This window comes from Terrapene carolina, unplaced genomic scaffold (assembly GCF_002925995.2).
Source record: "Terrapene carolina triunguis isolate 2854851 unplaced genomic scaffold, T_m_triunguis-2.0 Scaffold68, whole genome shotgun sequence".
In the NCBI taxonomy this organism is placed as follows: domain Eukaryota; kingdom Metazoa; phylum Chordata; order Testudines; family Emydidae; genus Terrapene; species Terrapene triunguis.
In genome coordinates this window covers 67,711,964-67,735,764 of record NW_020664419.1, presented here as the reverse complement: position 1 = coordinate 67,735,764, position 23,801 = coordinate 67,711,964, and the positions used below count along the sequence as shown (strand labels likewise).

At 41.4% G+C, this 23,801-nt stretch overlaps 1 protein-coding gene across 1 annotated transcript in view; it reads left to right on the top strand.

Moving 5' to 3' along the window:
- PPFIA2 (PTPRF interacting protein alpha 2) overlaps positions 1 to 23,801 on the top strand; it is a 624,013-nt gene that overhangs the window by 140,301 nt on the left and 459,911 nt on the right. The window contains exon 4 of the mRNA XM_026648822.1: positions 21,213 to 21,229. Within this exon, the coding sequence (XP_026504607.1) occupies positions 21,213 to 21,229 (17 nt within the window). The remainder of the gene's footprint in view (positions 1 to 21,212; positions 21,230 to 23,801) is intronic.

The following is a 23,801-nucleotide window of genomic DNA, read 5'->3' as shown; positions in this document are numbered from 1 at the left end:
TTGAAAATCTTGGCCCAAGGAACTAATTACATAAATTGTTAATCTGGGAATCTTAATCAATGGGACTTTTCACAGGAGTACAGTTATGCATGGGAGTCACTGCAGTATAATTATACATGAAGTTCAACTTTACATTTTCTTATATCAAGACTTTAGCATTTATGATGCACAACCTGTAAGAACAAACTCTAGACTTCTCCGTGTGTAGAACTTGTTTTCTCCTTTTGAATGGATTTCAATCATGTGTAAATTATTCACTGCAATAATCAATTAATCCACCATGAGACACTGTGACTCAAACTCACCATGAGTTACACTCTGTCTCGCATCAGGATCCATAGTGTGTCACTGTGGGATTTTTTTATTTATTTATGTATTTTATTTTGGCTGGTTTTGTTGTTTAGTCAAATTCTGCTTTGTCTTTAATGGATAAAAATCAGCAGTACAATATGGCTGTATTGATGATAAACTTTGCTCTATAAAAATAGATATAGATTTTTAAAAACCTGCTACAAAAACTCTAAATAACTTAAGAAAAAAAATATTATATTTTACAAATGTAATATGGCAACTTTAAAGGAAAAACCATGCCTGTGTATCAGAATGAATTGGTGTCCAACTCATGAAAAAGTCCTATTTAAGTTTGCACACTTACATTTAGATATTAATAGATCAAGTTTCCTCTTGACATTTAATGCGTAACTCCCGTTAGGATTCAGAGAATTTATATATGTAAATCCTTCCTCCCCCGGGGAATTAAAAGGAGAATAGGTTTCTAGAGCATCAATCTCAATGCAGCTATTCTGACTTCTAAAGATTTAGTTCCAGATTTTAAAATTAAATCACTCAAAAAATCTGCTAATGCACACACATTGCATTACTGTATATTTTTAGATGTATATTAGCAGTGTGCTGCATGTCTGAGATTAGAAAGTGGGCTTTACGTTTTAAATAGGATATGGATATACTTAAAGAAAAGCCTACTTAATTACTATGGCCACTTTCTAATCTCAGTGATATGACATGCTCTGCCTATTTACTGTATGTGGAAAAGTGTGATACTGATGAGAGAATAGTCAGGCCTTAAATCCAGCTTTCACCAGTAAATTGCTTATACAGTGATAAATATTTTAAAATCACCAGTTGAAAATTAGTGGTTTTGTTCAAGTATGCTGTTTAAAATCTTATTTTAAAACCCAATATATACACTCTTAATTGGCCTTCTGTAGGATGGTTCACAGATTATTTTTGCAAGAATTGTAGGATAACCAGAATTGCTCTCTTTGTACTTGCAATTGCAAATCCAGTGGGGGATAATTAATTTTGTTTAAGTAAGATCCATAAAGGAATGGTCAGGCTGTATCTTTGAATAATCCACATAAAGTGTATTCCTTTCAAAATTTTGCCTTTTTTCTTCAGTAGAGAGTATTTTAAAGCCTCTTTGGCACGATATTTTCATCAGCGAGAGGAGAGGTTTAAAAATGCCTGAGGTGGTGGCAACCTAAATAAAGAATATGTATCACACACAGTCATATGTAAGTAATCTTTAGATTATTTGTGACACACAATACACTATGAAATATGTGACCAGTAATACAATATAAAGATAAGCCTGACACTCTCAAGCCATGTCTACACTGCAAAATCATGTCGACATACAGTTGCCACAGTTATTAAATCGTGTGTGTGTGTGTGTGTGTGTGTGCGCGCGCGCGCATACTTGGCTCTTTGTATCGGTGGCACACGTCCTCACCAGGAGCGATTGTATCGATGCAGAATGCAGTGCACTATGCTCTGTCGCATCTAGTGGCACCACTTAGAGATTAATGAATCTACTATAGCCTTAACTAAGAGCCATGTGGCTTTTAGCTCATGCAATAGAGGCTCACACACTTAGCTTCAGAGGTCCCAGGTTCGATCCTGCCTGCCAATGATCGGGGTCTGTCGGTGTTACACTTGCAATGTCTGATGGGGCTGAAACGAGTTGTGCAGGGGTGACTGAGAGCATGGGATCAATTTCCCTTAATACATGGTACCAAGTATCAGAGGAGTAGCGGTGTTAGTCTGTATCCACAAAAACAATGAGGAGTCCGGTGGCACCTTAAAGACTAACAGATTTAATTGGGCATAAGCATGGAGTCATGCATCTGAAGAAGTGGGTTTTTTACCCACAAAAGCTTATGCCCCAATAAATCTGTTAGTCTTTAAGGTGCCACCGGACTCGTTGTTGTTTCCCTTAATACAGTGTTCTCCATCGCATAATTTCATCTGCAGCCCATAATATTCCATGCCTTCTTGTCAAAGTCCCATAAACCCACTTGTCCCTCCTGGCTGTCTGCCATCTATGACAGAAGCATGGAACCTATGCAGCTCTGCACTATTGTCATGAGTGTTGCAAGCACAGGAATCAGATCCTGCAGTATTTGCAGAGCCACAAGAGGAGCTGCGGGGAACATAACAATTCTTTGGAGGCTACATTGCCGTAAGACATAGAAAGAAACAATTCCAGGTTGTTGGTGATGGTCGTGGAGTAGCTGGAGATGGTGGAGCACAGGTTATGGGATGGAGAAACAAGCATTGACTGGTGGGATCACATTGTAATGCAGGTTTGCAATGATAAGAAGTGGCTTCAGAGCTTTCGGAGGCTCAAGGCCACATTTCTGGATCTGCATGCCAACTTGCCCCTGCCCTCCAGTACAGGGACACCAAAATGAGAGCCGCACTGACAGTTGAGAAGCGAATGGCGATTGCACTGTGGAAACTTGCAAAGCCAGACTGTTAGTGGGAGTCAGGAATCATTTTGGAGTCAGGAAATCCATTGCAGGGGCCATTCTCATGCAAGTGTGCAGGGCCATTAATCACCTCCTGCTGCGCCGGAATGTGACTCTGGGTAATGTGCAAGACATACTGGATGGTTTTGCATCAATGGAGCTCCCAAACTGCAGTGGGGCAATAGACGGCACCACAACTCATTGGGAGTTAGAACTTTGAACACACAAAGTGCTATATAATACTACGTGCTCTGAGAAATCGGTTCTCATCTGTCTGACCCAAAATTAGTGGATACTTTTGACCTTAGTGTATCTGTGCCTTAGGTCCCATCTGTAAAATAGGGATAGTATCCCCCCTATTTCATATATGTTGTGAAAATAATTTCATTAATATTTACAAAGGACTAAGATATTATGTTGGTGATTTCCATAGAAAAGCCCACTGGAAATTAATAATTCTGTCTTCGGAGCAGTGTTTGATCAGTGTGAAGTAAATGGGGCATAGGGCCACACATTGAACAATGAGAGTAATGGGTAGTTTTTCAATTTTTTTTTTTTTTTAAGTGAGCACCATCCATCCTGTGCACTGAATGAGGCTGGAGTTCTGTGGACAAAATAGTATGTGGTCATGAAATTAAAGCACTATATCATAATACATTTTCCCTTCGGGCCAAATGGAGATTACACAGACGACCTTAATTCTTTCATTTCCTAACTTTTGAGTGCTTGACTTTGCACTTAACATTTTTAATGTAGTTATTTATATGTAATATATAAAAATATTGACAATATCTAAAAACATTTTCTAGGGACAATATTCAAGCTGGGACTCTAGGAGGAACTATGCCCCAAACACTGGAGTAGTTCACTCTGATGAATTTTAGGTAATTTAAAAAGTTTATCATCAGGGCCTCAAAACTTTTATACAGCTTACAAGATGTTCTTAAAGCCCCTACCAAGGGAGTGGCCTGATCCAAGTTCCACTCAAGCCAATGGTAATCCTTCCAGAGTAGTTGGCTTGGGCCCCAAAAAGTCCATGATTTCTCCATATATTACATCATGACATTGTTGGAATTCCCTCTGAGACCTACCTGCAGATGATTAATCTATAAATGACTGACTTGTCACAATGATAGAATGTTTCAAAAGTGAAAGAGAATTTAAGAAACAAACAAATAAAACCATTGATAGGAGAGCCCCAAAAACTTGGATTTCAGTAAAGTATCCAGAAGTTCATATGTATATCTGAAACTATGGAAGTTCCTAAACTTTAATCATTCAACCAACCCTTGTCCATCAGAAAATAATTTCACTCCTGTAGGAGAAATTCCATCATTTAGGACATTGTGCAGAGCAATATTTCTAGTGCCAAACATATTCTGAAAAGTATCATTAAGAATCAGACTATGCCAAACAGTGTTTTGAAAGTACACATTGGAGCTTTTTGTGTCCAGGAGAATCTGCTAACACATGTAGTTCACTGTTGAATTCTCAGCAAACATTTAATTCCTTTGTGGAATTTAATTCCAAATACAAATTTCTTCTTCAATTTGTTGGGCTCAATATGAAATCCGAGTCTATCATCTGTCTTTCCACTCCCCTCCCCCCAATGTTTTTTGTACTCTATGAATAATACTATCCACTGTCTTCCTCTAATATCTTGTTAAGTCTTGTGGAACACTGTGGATTTTATAACAGCTATGTTGTCCGATAACTGTGTCTGTATGTCACCACAAAACAACCCTTTCATGTAAACACATCTTCATATGATGCAATTTAGTGTGCTTACATCTAGTTCAGTTTTTTTATCAGAGTAATTCTTTACGGAATATACCCTTTAAACTCCCTTTTAGCTAGGCCATGCACTTCACCTGTGCATAATTCCTCAGTGAAGATTTTATTGTTTTGTCTTTGTATCTCAGTGACTATTCACGCTTTCTCAAGAGTGAAATTTGCACTCGCTGTAAGATTTCAATTTCACCTTTGAGCTTCGTATTTCCTAGGAACCAGTCTAGTTCATTATCTATTGTTAATCCATTCACTTCTGATCCTGTTTCATGTCGGTCATTTGTGCGAATTTTTATTAGCCAGGCTTTTGCACGTCTCTCTTTATGATGTTTGTGAACAGCTCTTCCCCTTCACCTGCAGAATCTCTGCATTCTATTTATAACTCATGGATTTTACTGCTTTGTCTGCAAATTGTTGCAAAATAGTTGGCTTTATTGGTGTCTATATGTTTGCTTGAATGCTGGATATTTTCTGTGCTCTTGCCAGTTACTGTTGTTCTTTGTTTGCAGGATTTTTTCCCTTTACATTTTTATTTTCTGTAGTTTTTTTCCCTTACTTGAAAATACCACACAATTAGACATTACATGCTCTGTATCCAGAGGTGTGTTTGACTTACATATTTGGGGGTTGGGGAGGAGTTCCAGCCAGGCCAACGTGGCCATGGCGGGGGGCAAATTCCATGCCTGTCTGAGGCTTGCAGTTTGAGGCGGTAACAACCCCCCATTCCTCCACAAACTACACCCTATCTGTACCTTACTGGCTTGCATTGCTATTTGTTCTGCTGCATGGCATATGAACATTAATTTTCAGGTCTCAGGTCCATGTCCCTGAGTATCCTTTCACATAACTTTTGCATTGCCCCAGGGAATCTCTCTTTTAATATTCCCAATTCACGGAATAGCATTTTTTATAGATTTCAAGGTCAGAATAGACCTTTGATATGATCTAGTCTGACCTGTTGTATAATGTAGGTCCTAGGTCACTTTCCTCAAAGGTTCCTTTGAGGAACTTTCCTCAAAATAATTCCTAGAGCATATCTAATTTTAAGTCTTTGACACTTTTGTCTGTTTCACCTTCTTTCTGGATCCTTATTTGGAAAATATATTTTTCATAATTAACATTTTTTCTAGGATGCTATTCCTCAAACCTTTTCATTGCTTCCTTACTGCTTTCTTCCCCTTTCTTTCTCCTCTCCCAATTTATGAAGGACATTGTACATATCCAGTGATTCTGAGCCAGCCACCATTAAAAAGAAATTCAATTTTTGGCTCATCTTTCATTCTATTAGCCCCCATGGCTTTCATATACAGTTCAAATTGCTGTTTAAACTATTTCAAAGTATCCTCAGCATTCCCCATAATTTGTACAGCTGATAGGGGATTTATATATTGCAGTTACACAGCCTTCACAGCAGCCATTTCCATTTTACCCTTCTCCTTGTTTTCAGCACTTTTCAACAAGCATTGCAATATTATTGTTCCTCTTCTGTTATCTCCAGAACTCTCTGCCTTCCACTCCTTGTATAATGCATTATTTTAATAGTAGCTGAAGTAGAGCTCTGTATAAGCTCAAATGCTTGTTTCTCTCTCCAACAGAAGCTGGTCCAGTAAAAGATATTACCTCATCCACCTTGTCTCTCTAATATCTTGGGACCAACCCAGCTACAATTCCACGGCATACAATAATAGCTAAAGCAGGTTAAAGGAAAATTTACTAATTTAAAACAGCAACAATGGGGAAAAACACCATAAACAGTATTGATACTCTTCAGTCTAGCCTGTTTGCATTCTCTCATTGCCTGCAACTAAGCCCTTGTTTAGACTAGGGCCTGGTTTACATTAGGGAATTAGGTTGATATAACTACATCACTGAGGGATATGAAAAATCTTCACCCCTGAGTGATGTAGTTAAACTGACCACTACTGCCACTCAGGGAGGTGGAGAATCTACAAGTGTGAGAACCCCTTCCAACGGCCTAGGTAGTGTCTTCACTGATGTTCTACAGGGGTGCAACTGTGCCTCTGCAATGTTTTAAGTGTAAATAAACCCTAGGAGTCAAGGTGCTTTTTGTCTATTGAATTAACTAGTATAACTTGATTGAAAACCCCACTTAACACCAATGTAAACACAGTTTAACTTTAACTCAATGAGTTTAGTATATGCAAGTACAATTGTTTTGTCTTGAATAGAGTTTTAGGAGGTGTTAATTAGATTGAGTTAGGTAACTCCTATCACACCTTTAAATCTCAAGCTAAACAATACCAAGTGTCACCAGAAGTATAGCACTACCTAATGTCCTGCAGTGTGTGTCATCATTTTCAATCTCCTGCTGAAGTTTAGCTCTTTTTAGCCCACCAACCTTTCGCCCCATGGTGTCTCACCTTCCACTCTAACTCTGCTACTTGTGTCAGAGCTTTTTTGTCTCCTATCTCTGAGGTCCCCCCACCATGGCTTTTCTCTCTCTACTGCTGAGGTGGCAGAAGTAGCTAATACTAAGGATAGTAGTGGGACAGACTGAGGCCACTGGCAGAGGTGGTTGTCTCTGCCTATGGAAACTACCATGAGAAACGATGAAGAATATCAGCTGAGAAGGAAACCTATGAGGCCTTGGCGACACTTGCGAGTTACAGCGCTGTAAAGGCTCCCCCAGTGCTGTAACTCACTCCCCGTCCACACTGGCAAGGCATTTGCAGCGCTGTATCTCCGTGGTTGCAGCGCTGCATGTACTCCACCTCTCCGAGAGGAATAGCAAGTATTGCGCTGCCGCTGCGGCTCCAGTGTGGCCGCCCAATGCGCTGTGAATGGCCTCCAGAATTATTCGGCAGTATCCCACAATGCCTGTTCTAGCCACTCTGGTCATCAGTTCAAACTCTACTGCCCTGGCCTCAGGTAACCAACCATGTGACCGACCCTTTACATTCCCCGGGAATTTTAAAAATCCCCTTCCTGTTTGCTCAGCCCGGCGTGGCGTGGAGTGCTATCAGTGAATCTTTCCAGGTGACCATGCCTCCACGCGCCAAGCGAGCCCCAGCATGGAGCAATGGTGAGTTCCTGGACCTCATCAGTGTTTGGGGGGAGGAAGCTGTACAGTCCCAGCTGTGCTCCAGCCGTAGGAATTACGATACCTTCGGGAAGGTATCAAAGGACATGATGGAAAGGGGTCATGACCGGGATGCCCTGCAGTGCAGGATTAAAGTGAAGGAGCTGCGGAGTGCCTACCGCAAAGCCCCCAACGCAAACGGCCGCTCAGGTGCTCCCCCTGTGACCTGCCGATTCTACAAAGAGCTGGATGCGATACTTGGGGTTAACCCCACCTCCACTCCGAGCACCACCATGGACACTTCAGAGCCGGTGTGGGGGGGGGAGGAGGAAGAGGAGGAGGAGGAAAACGGGAGTGATGGTGGTGGGCCGGATGGAGACACCCCGGAATCCCTGGAGCCATGCAGCCAGGAGCTCTTCTCGAGCCAGGAGGAAGGTAGCCAGTCGCAGCGGCCGGTACTTGGTGGAGGACAAACAGAAGAGCAGGTTCCCGGTAAGCGTGTTTTTTTTCTGGAAGGAATTTTTTCGGTGCGGGCTCTTTGGAAGAGGAGGGTTAGGCATGCATGCCTAGATGCAGAATAGTGCATTGATGTGGTTTATCACATCGCGGTAATCAGCCTCGGTAATCTCCTCGAATGTCTTATCCAGAACGTGTGCAATGCGCTTGCGCAGGATTATCGGGAGAGCCACCGTGGTCCTTGTCCCAGCCAGGCTAACGTGTCCATGCCACTGTGCCGCGAGGGGCGGGGTGACCATTGCTGCACACAGGCAAGCTGCATATGGGCCAGGGTGGAAGCTGCATTGCAGTAGAAGACCCTCCCTTGCTTCCCAGGTCACCCTCAGCAGCGAGATATCGTCCAGGACGAACTCCTGTGGAAAATGTTGGGACAGTGTTCAGTGTAGGTGCCCCCTGAAGCTGTTGGCTCTCCCCAAGGCAAAGAAACCTAGAGGACAGTGCAGCCCTGAAACAATCAGTCCCCCTTCCTCAACATTTTGAGGCTCCTGTGGGATATGTGTGCTCTGTTTCGGACGGGAAAATTATGCTATTGTGTAGACCCTGTGTGTTTTCTACTCCTTAAGTGCGGGGGGAATCATTACTCTGTCTGGTATAAACAATGCTGCCTCTGTTAAATGTTGCATTTTGCCTATACAGCTGCATCAACCTTGAGACCTCAGCCGTCCCTCTTATCGCCTGCTCAGAGACTGCAAAGACTCAGGAAGAGACCGCGAAAAAGCAAAGAAGACATGCTGCAAGAAGTGATGCGGCAATGTATTAAAGAGAATGAGAAAGCACAGAACTGGAGGGAGAGAGAAAGCAGGATCCGCCAGGAAAACGCAGCGCACCGGCGGCAAAGCACTGATAGGCTCATAAGCATCCTGGAGCGCCAAGCAGATGCTATCCAGGAGCTGGTAGCCATGCAGAAAGAGGAGCAGTACCGCAAACGCAAACGCCACCCCCCCTACAGCCCTTGTCCCAAAACTCTTTCCGTTGTGCCCCACTGTCACCTCCAACCCACTTTCCCCAACTTCCGTGTTCTTCACGCCACCCGCTGCCTCCAATACCAATATCTTCACCACCCAGCCCTGAAAACCACGACCCTTACCCTCTGCACTCAACCCCCATCACCATGCAATATAGCTGTCCTGAAGTGCAGCACTCACTGCACAGCACACCAGACAGGACATACGCGAATCTGTGATTGTACTGTTTCCCACTCCACCCCCTTGTTTCTTTTCAATAAATAATTTTTTTTTCTTTTCAATAAATGGATTCTTTGGCTTTGAAAACATTCTTTATCATTGCATAAAGTAAAACACCCCTAGCCCAGGAAATAAACAGGCACTGCAAGTCTGCTTGTCTGCTTAGCAAACACTGATTCCTAAAGATTGGAACTACTGCACTTCACTCCCGTGCAGGGCACCAGATATCACTGCTGGTTTTCAGCCTCAAATTGCTCCCTCAAGGCATCCCTAATCCTTGCAGCCCCGCGCTGGGCCCCTGTAATAGCCCTGCTCTCTGGCTCAACCTCCAGGTGTTGAACCTCGGAGGTCCATGCCTGAGTGAAGCTTTCACCCTTCCCTTCACAAATATTATGGAGGGCACAGCACGCGGCAATAACCGAGGGGATGCTGTTTTCGGCCAAGTCCAGCTTCTCATACAGAGATCGCCAGCGGCCCTTTAAACGGCCAAAGGCACACTCCACAGTCATTCGGCACCGGCTCAGCCTTGCTGCTGTCAAGGCTCCCTGTGTAGGGTTTCATAAGCCATGGCATTAACGGGTAAGCGGGATCTCCAAGGATCACAGTGGGCATTTCAACTTCCCCTACCGTGATCTTCTGCTCTGGGAAAAAAGTCCCGGCCTGCATCTTCCTGAACAGCCAAGTGTTCCGAAAGATGCGTGCGTCATGCACCTTTCCGGGCCAGCCTCTGTTAATGTCAATGAAACGCCCACGGTGATCCACAAGCGCCTGGAGAACCATAGAGAAATACCCCTTCCGATTAACGTACTCGGATCCTAGGTGGGGTGGTGCCAGAATAGGAATGTGCATCCCATCTATCGCCCCTCCACAGTTAGGAAACCCCATTTGTGCAAAGCCATCCACTATTTCCTGCACGTTACCCAGAGTCACGGTTCTTCTGAGTAGGATGCGATTAATGGCCTTGCAAACTTGCCTCAATACGATTCCAATGGTCGACTTTCCTACTCCAAACTGGTTTGCGACCGACCGGTAGTTGTCTGGAGTTGCCAGCTTCCAGATTGCAATAGCCACCTGCTTCTCCACTGGCAGGGCAGCTCTCAATCTCGTGTCCTTGCACCGCAGGGTCGGGGAGAGCTCCTCACACAGTCCCATGAAAGTGGCTTTTCTCATCCGAAAGTTCTGCAGCCACTGCTCGTCATCCCAGACTTCCATGATGATGTGATCCCACCACTTGGTGCTTGTTTCCCGAGCCCAAAAGTGGTGTTTCACGGTGCTGAGCATGTCCGTGAATGCCACAAGCAATTTCGTGTCGTACGCGTTACGCGGCTCGATAGCATCGTCGGACTCCTCACTCTCACTGTCACTGTCACTTTGGATCTTAAGGAATAGTTCGACAGCCAAACGTGACGTGCTGGCGAGACTCGTCAGCATACGCCTCAGCAGTTTGGACTCCATTTCCCGCAGACAGATCGCGCTGCACAGAAACAGTTGAAAGATGGCGCCAAAGGTGGACGGAAAGAAAGGGATTTCTGGGATGTGAAGCGATGCATCACGGGGCATTGGGACAGGACCCAGAATCCCCCTCACCCACGGTCCCTTCCCACAACCCATGGCGCCAGAATGGGAAAAGGTGCTCTGTGGGATAGCTGCCCATAATGCACCGCTCCCAATAGCGCTGCAATTGCCGCAAATGTGGCCACGACAGTGCGCTGGGCAGCTGTCAGTGTGGACAGACTGCAGCGCTTTCACTACTCAGCTGCACAAAGTCAGGTTTAACTCACAGCGCTGTACATCTGCAAGTGTAGCCAAGGCCTGATACTCTCCTCAGCATCAAAAGAAGTGTCCCAGAGTGGCAAGAGGAGAGAATTACATCCAGATTCCTTATCATTCGAACCTATTCAGAACTCAGGGCAGAAATCCAGTGGCAAATATGATATGCTTACAAAACTGGCACAAATTCATTGATGAATAAACATTGCAAATTGGGCTGTTATTGACAGCTGTGATTCTGATCTTCACAATTGTTAAGAAGTCTACAACTATGTTTCTCAGGCTTTTAATATTTTTATATCTGGTAAAGATAGATTGCTACATCTGAAATATCTCTTAGCTATTTGTGATTTTTAGGGGAATTATTAATAGCAAAAACATGAAGATTTTATAATTTTGCAGGTTTTTATAAAGCAGTGTTGCAGCTCACTATTTAATATGTGAACACTTCAGACACTTGAGCCAATAAAATACTTTGAGTCAAACAAATAGAAACCATGTTCATCTGTTCAGACTGTATTCTAAAGTGAGTCTGTCCTGAAAGATAAATCAGATATGAGTCATTGTACATTTTTATTAATATCACAGGTTTTATTTTAAATTGCTGACTCATCTATGACTTATTCGCTTCGTATCTAGGTTTGACTATATTTTGCCCATGAATACACAATCTCTTCTTCCTTCCCAATAAATTAATATTCTCTCTGACCTATCTAACCAATCTTCTCTGTTTTCTTCCTTAACCCGTGTTTACAAGATTTGAGCTATGTCTTTATTACATCTAAATTGGCATGTTACATCTGAGTGCTCAGAGGTGCAGTATAGTTCCCTGTTAACAAAAGCACAGAATGGTGAAGTTTTACATACCTCTATCTACCACTCTAGGAGATTTGGGATTCTCAGTATGTGGCTGAGAGGGCTACCTAGCTGGATGTGCTGAAGAAGAAACAAGCAAATTCTTTCTGTGCCACGATGAAGGGGTTTGGAGATGGGGAATGGAAATGATTTAGAGGCAAGAAAGGGGGGAGCTTGAGAGGATTGAGGCGCTGTTTAATTTAGAGGAGAGACAAATGATTATGGAAATATATATAAAATAATGAATAGAGACGTTAGAGCAGGTGCTCCTATGAAATTCTCCATCCCTAAATAAGAAGGGTCATAATTGTACTTAGATTGCTATTTGCCAGTTATGCATATATCATTCCTCATTACAGCTAAGAGTAATCCCATCATGTCATGATTCCGATAGCCACTGAAGGCATGAATTGCCCTTCAGTTATTTCAGCACTATCTATCTATACATATAAGCCTAGCCATTAATATTGCCAGTAATATTAATTACTGACAGTAAGCAAAATCCCAAGCTTCTTGGTATGGTAGTTATTTGGCTATTTAATGTACAGCATGTGTCTGTGTTTATATAGAAATAATATAGATCGTATGTGTGCGTTGTCTGCTGCATGAACTGAGCACAGGACTGGGTTTTAGAATTAGAGACTTCCCTGCTGTGACATGGACTTGCTCTGTGGCCTTGAAGAGGTCTGTTAATTTGTTTGTGTTTCAGTGTCTGCATTTATAAAACAGATATAGTAATACCTGCTTCACAGCAGTGGTGTCAGGTTATGTTAGTTTCTTATTCTCACATCCGCCTATTGCAATCTAGGCTGTTTATCTTGTGAATGATTATAATAGAAGATTTAAAATGCTGAAGCAAATTTATTATTATGGATGTGCCTTGTCGCTTCATTTGTTTTAGGCAGATGCAAAATTTGGTTTAAGCCTTGCGTTTCAGTTGGTTTGTTGAGGGTTTTTTTTTATTTATTTTCTTTATTGAAAGTTGTACTGCAACTGATTTTCTTCTTTGTTTTACAGAATCAGTGGGATGCTATGTCAATAAATACATTGTCCTGTGTGCTCAATAACGTATCCATTTCATTTTGTCTTGGCTTATTTTTGAGAACTTATTTCCCTGTTGTAGTTCACTCTTGGGTGCTGCTGCTAGTCCCTGTACGGATCCTTGCAATGCTTCAATTGCACAAAGAGGCTAGAAAGCTGTCCTAGGTGAGGAACTAAGTATTGCCCCAGTGTAGAGGGATCTTTGTTTGGTGTAAATCCAGATATGCTGGCGTGAGAGAGGATGTGGCTGGCATAGCTTAAAGCAGCCCTGAGGCTATTCGAAAGTACACTGAGGACAGCATTGGTGGAAAATTAGTCTCAGGGTCAGCCATAAATATCTCTACTACAGCTTCCCCCACCCCTAATCCCGGTACTTCAGAAATAACCACAATCTTTATCCCTCTCATTGGCAGATGCATAGCTCATAAGGGTCTATAAAATATTATCCAATGCCTAGGGCCGGCTCCAGCATTTCTGCTGCCCCAAGCGCAAAACAAACAAACAAACAAACAAAAAAAGCCGCAATCGCGACCGGCGGCAATTGGGGGGAAAAAAAGCCGTGATCGGCGGCGGCAGTTCGGCGGCAGGTCCTTCGCTCCTAGAGGGAGTGAGGGACCTGCCGCCCCCGAATTGCCGCAGGTGCTGCCCCTCTCCCTTGGCCGCCCCAAGCACCTGCTTGTTAAGCTGGTGCCTGGAGCCGGCCCTGCCAATGCCTAGGGTCTGAATCTGTGACTGCATCAATATCATGAACCTCTTCTTCCCCTTGAGTATTTTTATGGGTGTTGACTGCAGTCCTTCCACTCTTTTTTAACACTAGGGTTTGACCTAGTTATCTGGGCCAGTGCAGACCTGCATTACTTGGGCCTGAGGAGCTAATGAACCCCTCATGTAAGAAAGGGCCAGGGTTTGGTCCACTCTTGAGAGCAATTCCATACCAGTATCACAGTATGTAGGTTTGACTATATTTTGCCCAGGAGCCATTTCAAGTGAATTTTCAAGTGCCATGACCTCCAATAAAATGTCTTTGTAGAGCAGAGTTACATTCCTTTCTTTCTACCAGGCTGTTACAATTGATATTTTAACACTTACTAGAACATGAGAAACACTTAGTAGGTATTGATCTGTGTTAGTTTCCATTCTGTATCTAGGGAATGAGATTGAACCATCTGTTTGTTCAATTGTAAGACTGTTCAAGAATGTACATCTTCCACCTTGTATATGTGAATGGCATTTTTTGTAGCAAGATGGTTAGAGGATAATGATGCTCAGTTACTCATGCTATGCATATCGAAGGGAAAATTGTCTTCCTTTTATTAATCCAGACAAAATGCTGAATGAAATGGAATGAAAATCAAAACATTTCCCTAAAATATCACATAATTACTCCTTTTACATGGTTAAAAAATAACAAAGGCAACAATTGTGTGAACTAAGCCTTACAAAATGGACAGGAAAAATATCTTTTCTCTGTGTATATTTGCATTGTGTCACGTTTTGAAGTGATTCTATCCAATAGTTAGGGAAATTAGTGAGTTCTTTTGTTTGTTTTTGGTTTTTTGGCCCTGGCTTGCAGGTCTTCTGTCATTATTCCCTCAAAGACATTAAAAAGGATCATTTAAAATCAGCACTGTGGAAAAAAATGGCACAACATGTTCCATGCATGTATATGAATTACAAAGACAAATAAGGGCTTAGAATATTTAGGTTCCTTTTCAATTCCCACCTTCCAGCTCAGAAAAAAATAACTTCCTACTATACTTGTGTCATAATTTCCTCCCCAGAAAAATATAACATTTGCTGGATCTGCTGCTTAATAGTTATACATTGGGTTGGCTAGTTCAATATTTTTATAAGCACTTGTAAGGGAAAATGAAAGTCTGCTGAGTCAAGAGCCGGAACAGCCATTTGCCCTGGGGAGAGCTTTGCCTGTACTTGTCATATAATCCCATATCTTTGTGGTGTTGGAGGAAAAATGATTTTACAGACTATTAGTACACAAACACTTTCACTGCAGTTTTGAAAGGGAAAGTGATATTGAAAGGTTAAGGACAGCCAGCGAGTAAATAGGATACTTTCTGAAGTTATGGTACATCTGTTTTTCATGACTGCTAACGATTTCTTTCACATTGTGTACACTATGGAAAATGGGAGCATTTACTAGATAATATATAAATATTACTTTATACTTAAAAAAAAGAAATGTACGGATGAGTTGATTGCTTATCTCAACCCTAAATATTAAAATGTAATGCAAATTTTTGTAGATTTGCATTGTCTTTAAAAGAGTAAATATATTAAGAATGACAAGTCTGAGACTTTTCAAAACTGGTCAGTAATTATGGGTGCCTCATTTATTTTATTGTGACACCTTGAGGCCTAATTTTCAAAGTTGCTGAGCATACAACTCCAACATAAACCAGTACAGGTACAAGTTCTCTGCACTTCAGAAAATTAGATGCAAACCATCTCCTGTTATACACGCAAAAAATGAAGGCATCCAAAATTAATGAGCACTTTTGAAAGGTTGGCTGTAAATATTATTATTTTTTTTTATCTTTTAGCTCTTTGTTTTTAACAGTCTTGTGTCAGGTTCCAATTGCTACAAAAACAATAATTATAACCAAATTCAGAATTATTGCTCTAATTATCTACTCAGCTGGTTTCATGCAGTAAAAGCTACTAGAGTAAATCTATTTTTCAGATTTTTATTAGACCATTAGTAGTATTCCGCTTCTTGAGCAATGTGAAGCAGAACATAATTACCCAGTTTTACAAGTTGTTATCCTGGAAATTCATGTTTCTCCAAATTATATTCACTTCTATGTAAATACGATTACCCAGTGTACTTGTCATTATCAAAAACTTTTTATGAATTCTTACTCAAGTAAGAAAACAAACAGGCCTTCTCCTTCAAAGGCTGACTCATATCTGTAGTCCTTACTCAAGTGAGTACTTCCAACTTGTCACTGGCATTACTCTCATGAGTAAAGATTCGTGGGATTGTATCCAAAGTTGAAATGAATCAGAGGACAACAAAATGCCAGGTAGCAACCTTCACTACTCATATTTTAATAATAGCTGTCTTCCAGATGGAGCTGAGAGCAAGAAGAGAAATGACTAAGGCAATTGTCCTTGCTTTCCTACCAGTTTGTACCTCAGAGGCTTACTTTTGCTTCCCTTACTCACGCTGAATAGTAATTTCAGCTATTCTGTAAATATTTCTACTGAAATGAGTGGAAATACTTGTGGAACAAGATACTCCTCAACATAAGAAAGGGTGGCAGAGCTATGTCCTTTTTAATACTATTATCTGGGTTTCCTTCCTTTTGAATGAGAGAAACCTTTCACGGGGAAAGGGTCAAAAATATTGGGGCAAATGAAAATGTTCATTTTCAAATCTATACCCAGTTTTCCCCTTGCCTTCATCAACATTTCTGTTGCCCGTTATTCTACGTACATTGTTCACATTGGCAGTTCAGTGCATTGTCTTGGTGCTTCTCATGTCTCCTCCCCTAAGTGACTCTGCTCCTATTCTCAGGTCATTATTCCTGGAAGATTTGCTATGATTTGGTGGGCCACGAAAACTCATTCACCTTCGGATCCCTCCTTTAACCTTACTTCTTTATGTCAACCTTCCACTGCTGGCCTCTGCCCTTGCACTTTCCCCTAACGTTATGCACAAAATACTGCAACATATTAACTTATCTTTCTTTAAATCAACTAACTAGATAGATGGGCAACAACCATCTTCTTTCATGGTCTTTCACTATTCCTCGGCCTTCCTCTCAGCCTTGGTTTATTGTAATCCCTTGCAGTGTTATGTGTAATTTAGATTCTAGAGTCCTTGGGCAAGGAGTTGTCATTTTGAATTTGTCTATAAAGTGCCAGGCACATCAGTGCCATGGTGTATATTATAAATAATAATTATAATAGTAATTTAAAAGATGTAAACATCATGGAAAACACATCTAAGTGATACGATGCAGGGTGAGATAGCAAGCTGACTGGTTTTATTACTTTTTCGCTGCCATCTGGGATGACAGTATTTTATCTTTCTATTGGATTTGATCCATCAACAGTTAATTTAAACATGACCATCATTTTATTATGGATAGTAGAAAGTGTATGTTTCAAAACTGTATTTAGTTTACAAATACTCAGATTTTACGTTATTTGTGCTTTTTCATCCTAGAGGATCTTAGGGTTCTTCAGAAAATATATGTCCATGCAGCACTATAGAAATGTGATCACTTCTGCTGTCAAATGTGACAGCCAAAGGACACAAGTGGGCACTCTCAATTTGTCTATCTTATACAACCCTCATCAACTTAGTATGTGTGTTCTGGATAACTGAAGCCCAACGGTGGGAATGAAGGAAAATTAGATATTTTTTAAAACTAGGTAAATATTAGACTAGACTGTTGACTAGATCAGAGATACATCTCTACTCTAATTTATCACATCCCTCTCCCCTTCTATCCACTTCCTTCTTCCAGTCTCACATTCAGTCCTACTTCTTTCCTCCCCACTATGGCCGAACTCCCCTTCCCTCCATATTCCCATCCATCCTCTTTTAATTCTCTTTAAAACATTTAGAGAGTTAGAGGCTGTGACTGTGAATAACTGAAAGACACTAATCCTTACTTACAACTCTGCTTAAAAAAATTATTTAGGATTTTTTCTGTATAGGTGTTATTTAGTGCATTAATATCAAATGGCCTTCATACTACACCTCTACCCCGATATAACACAACCTGATATAACATGAATTCGGATATAATGCAGTAAAGCAGCGCTCCGGGGGGGGGGAGCTGCACCCGCCGGTGGATCAAAGCAAGTTTGATATAACGCGGTTTCCCAAGGACAGTGTTATATTGGGGTAGAGGTGTATTTTCATAACTACGTTGTTGTTTTTTTAACAGTCACTCATTGAGTTGACATCACCATCCCACGTCTCCAAAATATGATACAAATAGTGACACCATCTTCTCAGTCTCCTAGTGAGTTTCGGTGTGCAATCTTGGTTTATTTAGGGCCAAATTGTGCTTAGGAGATGGGTATCCATGTTGGAATTAGTTAGGAACTGCAATGTCCCATGGTGAGTACTGCTGTTGGAATGCTTTGTATGCTCCACTCTAGCCAGCCAACTGTACTAGCCAGTGTAGAGGAGACAAAAGACATAGCCCCATCTACTTCTCAAGTCCTTACACACAGTTCTGGGCAGGCTAGCCCCCAGAGGATCATTAGCATAGAGCTGTCCCGGTTGTGTTTGGCTGCTAGCTACACAGCGGCGTGAAAGGAGAAGGTTTCTTGTGTTCATCTTCCTCTTGAGCACCTATATGAGGGCCAAACAGCGCTCTGAAGGGTAGGAATCTTGTATTCCCTGTAAACTTGTCATTGTTACATCAAATTCAGTATGAATTTTTAAGCTCAAGTGGGTTATATGTTGGATTTATTTGCTTCCACACTGTATCTGATTCTTGTCAATTGTGGAACTATACACTAGCTAGGCTCTGCAAGTTGATAGTTAGGTCAGTTCCTGCATTCATAAACTCATTCAGATATTTGAATTGATGATTTTAAACTTGTTAATTTATGGTGGGGTTTTTGTTGTGCCATGATTCTGTTTAGTGTAAGAAAAATGAATCGTGGTCATTGCCATCTAGAATGTGTATTAAATGGGTATCATGAAAGCTTGAATTTGATGGGCTGATGAAGGCTTTGACTGTGTGGGTATTCGGAATAACTGCAACAGTTAGTAAAATGAAGCACATGTTTCATAAAGCACTAAGAAAAAGCAATTATACTCAGTACACTCACTTCCAAGGTGTTTGAAGGCATGGACCTGCTAGTCTTTATGCATCAAAGTACAGCTAACATACAGTATGCAAGGATCTGATATAACTGCACATTTTGTCAGCTATTACTGCTGACATGTTGCATACAGTTTATACATTTATGGATTTATTTTTTGTAATCCAATTATCTTCAGAGTTACACAGATACTTAGTTTCAGTTAGCTGTGAGTAGGTCAAAATAGGGTTTATAATGGAATGCTAGCTTCACGGTGTATTGTGGAGGTACTAGCACTTCCTTGTAATATAAAGAGCCATATTGTGACTACAACAACATTTAACTACAACAGTATAAAAACATTTTAAATTGCCTAACTGCAATAAAGGAGTTTATCTAATGGAAAATATCCATGGCCATTTAGACCATGGATGCTGGCTCAACAGCAGGCTGACATATCCAGAAGACAAATTGGCCTGTTCCATAGGGTCCTTGCTTTTAAAAAAAAATTCTTGCACACCTGGAAATGGCAGAGTTGCTTGGTGGAAAGGAGCAAATGACTCCCCTAGACTGAATCTAATTTTTCTAGATCTCTTCTTGTCCCTTCACCTTGTTGGAGTTTGTGAAAGTTCCTACAACCATGGGCCTGGAATAACCTCATGCAGGGAAGAACAGGTCTTGGGCTCAAGTGTATGTTAAATATTTTTAATATATTCAGTGGGAGGGGGGGCATTTCTTATCTCTGATGAGGAAATTCAGCAGTACTACACCTCATTGCTATTATTTGGAAAATACAACATATCCCCTTGATGGAGAAATAGAAATGTTTGTCTTGTTGGATCTTCTAATTTCTGGTCTCCATTTTTTAGAATGGTCACTCAAGTAGACTTTATCATTGGTGCAAACAGCCTCTTTCAAGTACTTTTTTGGGGTGTTGGATATTTAGTTACCCTGTCACCTGCATCAGTGCATCCTCAACATCTATCCCGTGAGGCTGATTTCCATAGAGTGCAGTGCAAATGAATAAACCCTGCTTCTGGGAATAGGGGACAGTCACATAATCCCTGTACTGCTAATGAGGGAAAAATACTCCTTTGCAAAAGGGTACAGTTTAATTGCAGTTCTTCCATAAAGCAGCTCAGGCTATAAATTTGGGCTAGGAAGAACCCAAATTTCTTTTAAAAACCCACCAAAATAGTTATGAAAATACTCCAACATCAAGGCCATTTGATATTAATACACTAAATAACACCTATACAGAAAATATCCTAAATATTTTTTCAGCAGAGTTGTGAGTAAGGATTAGTGTCTCTCAATTATTCATGGTCAGAGCCTCTCCCTCTCTAAATGTTTTAAAGACTTCAGTTTTTGTAGCACTCGGAGTTAATATCAGTGTTTTGAGAATACTTAGGTGAATATCGGTGCATTCTAAAGCAGTGCATAGAGATTAGGCACACAATTCACTATTAACATTGACAGCAGTCTCTGGGCAACTTTCTTGAAGGTGTGCTTACAGAATGCTAGATTTTGGAAAGGTGATCTTGAAGGGGTTTTTCACAATTTCACAAAGCAGAAGTGATGTGGTTAATGTTTAACATGAAAGCTGTCTGGAAAATGTGCAGTGAGTCTCACAAATTCACTGCCTTTGGTAAAAGAAACAAATGTTTTGTGTGGATTGTGAACCTGGAAAAGCACAGGGACAAAAAGACAAAAGAAATTTAAATATTTGGAGAAAATATTGATAACATAATGACTCACATCAACTATGCATGCAAATTGATACTTTGGAGTTGATCCAGCTACCATTGGCTTGGATGATACTTGGCTTGGGTTCGTATAGTTTAAAAACATTGGACTGCTTTTTCAAAGTTCCTCAGCTTGGCGGGTACATTCACACCAGTCCTCCATTACTTTGTTTTGCCTTGTTGGCTTTTGACCCCTGACCTGATCTTGGAACTCCTTACATAGCGGCTTTTGTATTAACATTTGCATGCTAGGATAAGATAAGTTGCTTAAGGAAACACTACTATACAAGTAGGGGAAATCGTTGTTTAAAATATTTTTGGAAATAGACTTTGGTATAAGCAAGAGGCCTAGTGGGGCCTGGCAGTTAGCATGGCCAATTATTATAAGGTAACATGAGTGTTTGACCTAGGTAATAAGGTTATAGGGGCTTTTTGCAATGTGTGCCGTGGGGATAAACACATAAACCACAAAAGAGCAAAATAGGGTTGAAATAGGGGATTTTGGGAATTTGTAACCATGAGGTTAACTGCATTAGTGTGTTGGAAACATTGGGAAATGTATTGATGCAAACAGCCTATGTCAGCAATAGGGCCCAAGTTATGGTTCCACAAAATGCCGCGCATGGACAGTGGGCCAAGAGGTAATTCAGATATAGTCACTGGACAGGTGTGAGTATAAGGGGTATAAAATAAGTTGTATGTCTAACAGCTAGCAGGTTCATCAGGGTGATAAGATGGAGGAAGCCTGGATGATCGCACACCATTTATGATGTTCTCTGCTTACTGTTTCCTTCTATCTTTGTTTCCAACAGTCTCCATGGTGTTGTGAGTACGCCAGTATTGGGGATTGTTACTTTCTGTATATCTATTGTCTGTATGCTAATGCTCATGTTTGGAATTATTTGGATGTTAATTAAAGTTTTTAAGTTTCTGTGTGTGGCCCAATAATCTCATACTTCATAATAAATTTTACATTGCTGCCTGAGTAAAGAACCTGTTATCAGTGACTTGTGCAATTTGCACTCCAAATTAATCAAAGGCTACAGAATGTATGAAACAAGTACTTAGAAAATTCAAGGGTGTGCATATGCAAAAATGTAGGCATCAATGGAGAGGCTTTTTTATTAACTGCCAAATGTGGTTAGCTTGTTAAACATGTTAGCTCTTATGTGGCGTATTCCCTTGCCAGAATAGGTAGAGAACAGCAATGGAAAAACAGATGTTTTGGGTTAAGATTTAAATCACTAGTTTTTATCAAATTAGACCTGTAATTATCCAGAAACATGTACTTTGTATCACATGTTGCTGTCATTTTAATCCTTAGCATAGGACATCATATAGAAGAAACTGCGTTTTGTCAATAAAAACAATGTTCTTTGTTTTACTCTTTGTCTAATGCACAGTCCTGTGTTTAATTGGAAATGATGTTTTGAAGATGAGGTTTTCTTTAACATAAAAATTAAGTTGCAGTTAAATCCAGTGTGACATATACTCATAGTAATGCACAAAATGAGGTATTATTTTGGACACTTAAAAAGGCCATTACTGTTCTTCTACCAGCCTGGAACTAAGATGCTGCAGCTTCTGGACTGATCGGGGGAGATCTGGATGGACAAATCTGACTGACTAGTGCAGTGGGGAACAATCTCCATCATAGTCAACTGAAAGGAATAAGCAGGGGTCCCCAGTTTTTGGTTAGAGGAAGAAAGGGATAAGTCAGGCAGTTTCCTAGGCCATGAGGAATGGGTGGCAACAAAGGGATGCTTCAGGAATCCAACCTTGGGAGGGGAAGACCTGAGTTAGACTTACAGACTGTCAATGTAGATACTGGAGTCCCAGCAAGAAAAGGCCTTAGAGGCTTTCTTGCAGCATCCTCTGATAACCCTGTTAAGAATCAGGGGGAGCTAGGGACCTGACTTAGGACTTATTTAGATTGTCCAAAGGTGAAAAGCTTCAGCTTCAGGCCAGAAACCAGGGAGGAAAATACTCTTGGCATGGGCATAAAAATTATGTTGAGGAAAGTTATTGGGGTTACCTCGATTTTCCACTTCTGGGGGAGGGCCTTTCCCCCAAATGTTTTGCTGGCTGGGAAGATAAACAACAGAGGAGACAGAGAATAGAGTTTGAGTTGGCTTTGCACAACAGTGCTCAGCACTCCCCCGCATATGCCAGCCGTCCATTACCAGCTCAGCTCAATAGGCTGCTGTAAGGCCAGCTATTGCCATCAGGTGCCACTCTGACCCCTGCTGGGCAGGCAGAAGACTACAGCAATGGCTGTAGTCTGTGGCTAGCTGAGCTCGCTCTTGTCTGCAAGCCCTGAGGTGTAGCAGCTGGGGTAGCAGTTTCTCCTTACTTTTTTGTGGGAAAGGTCTGAAAGTGTCTGTGGGCTGAAGAGGGGTAGCTATGAAATTGGAGAAAGTAAAAGAAGATGGAAGAGTTTTGACAAAGGGAAAGACTAGGTCAAGAGGCAGTTTGAGGGAGGAAAGGATGAAGGGGGGGTTGGGGTTTTGGGAGGAGACCTTGCAGGAGCTTGTGGGAAATAGGAGGTGACTGTGAAGATTTCACATAGACATCTGGGAGGGAAAGAGAACAGACTTGGAGGTGGTGGGGATTAGTGGGAGGGTGATATTTCAGTACACCCTCTTAAGTCTGCTCCAGCACAGTATAGAAGCCAGTCAAAGGAAGAGAGCCAGCAGGACACCAAAGTAAGCATTGTGGAGGTGACTCTTGCTTTCTTTGTTTTTAAGGGGTGAGGAGAAAGGAATTTTTTGGACTGTACTGAAAGAAGCTGGCCCTCTGAAGCTCTGGGGAATGTTTGTCTCCCTTCTCCCCCTCTCAGCCTTTGGGGCAAAATTATCCCACTGCCCTGAAGTTTAATGGTGCTTGTAATGGTAGGGTTTGGACCTAAGGAGCGCCAACTCTCAGAATTGGGGGGATGATCACCAGTGGAGAGACACATTTGATCTCAACAGATATGGCCTATAAATGGAAGAGTTTATAGTCTGTTTGTGAAGGCCTTCTGTTATTAGAGTGTGTGCTCCCTCCAGGAGTTGATTGACCAATGGCGTTCAAGCTGGTCTAGGTCTCAAAAAGGTTACCTCGCTATTTGCCAGAAATGTCGTAAGTGTTATTTGCCTGACCATTGTTTAGTGCATCTTTTGTTGAATTCCATGACATGTTAATTTGGATTTTTTTATCTCTGTCGGACCACAAATGAAAATTCCTTTTCTTTTAATGACATTTGTATGTGAGATCCATTCCCGGCCAGATCCAATAAGATATGTGGGCTGGTATCCAG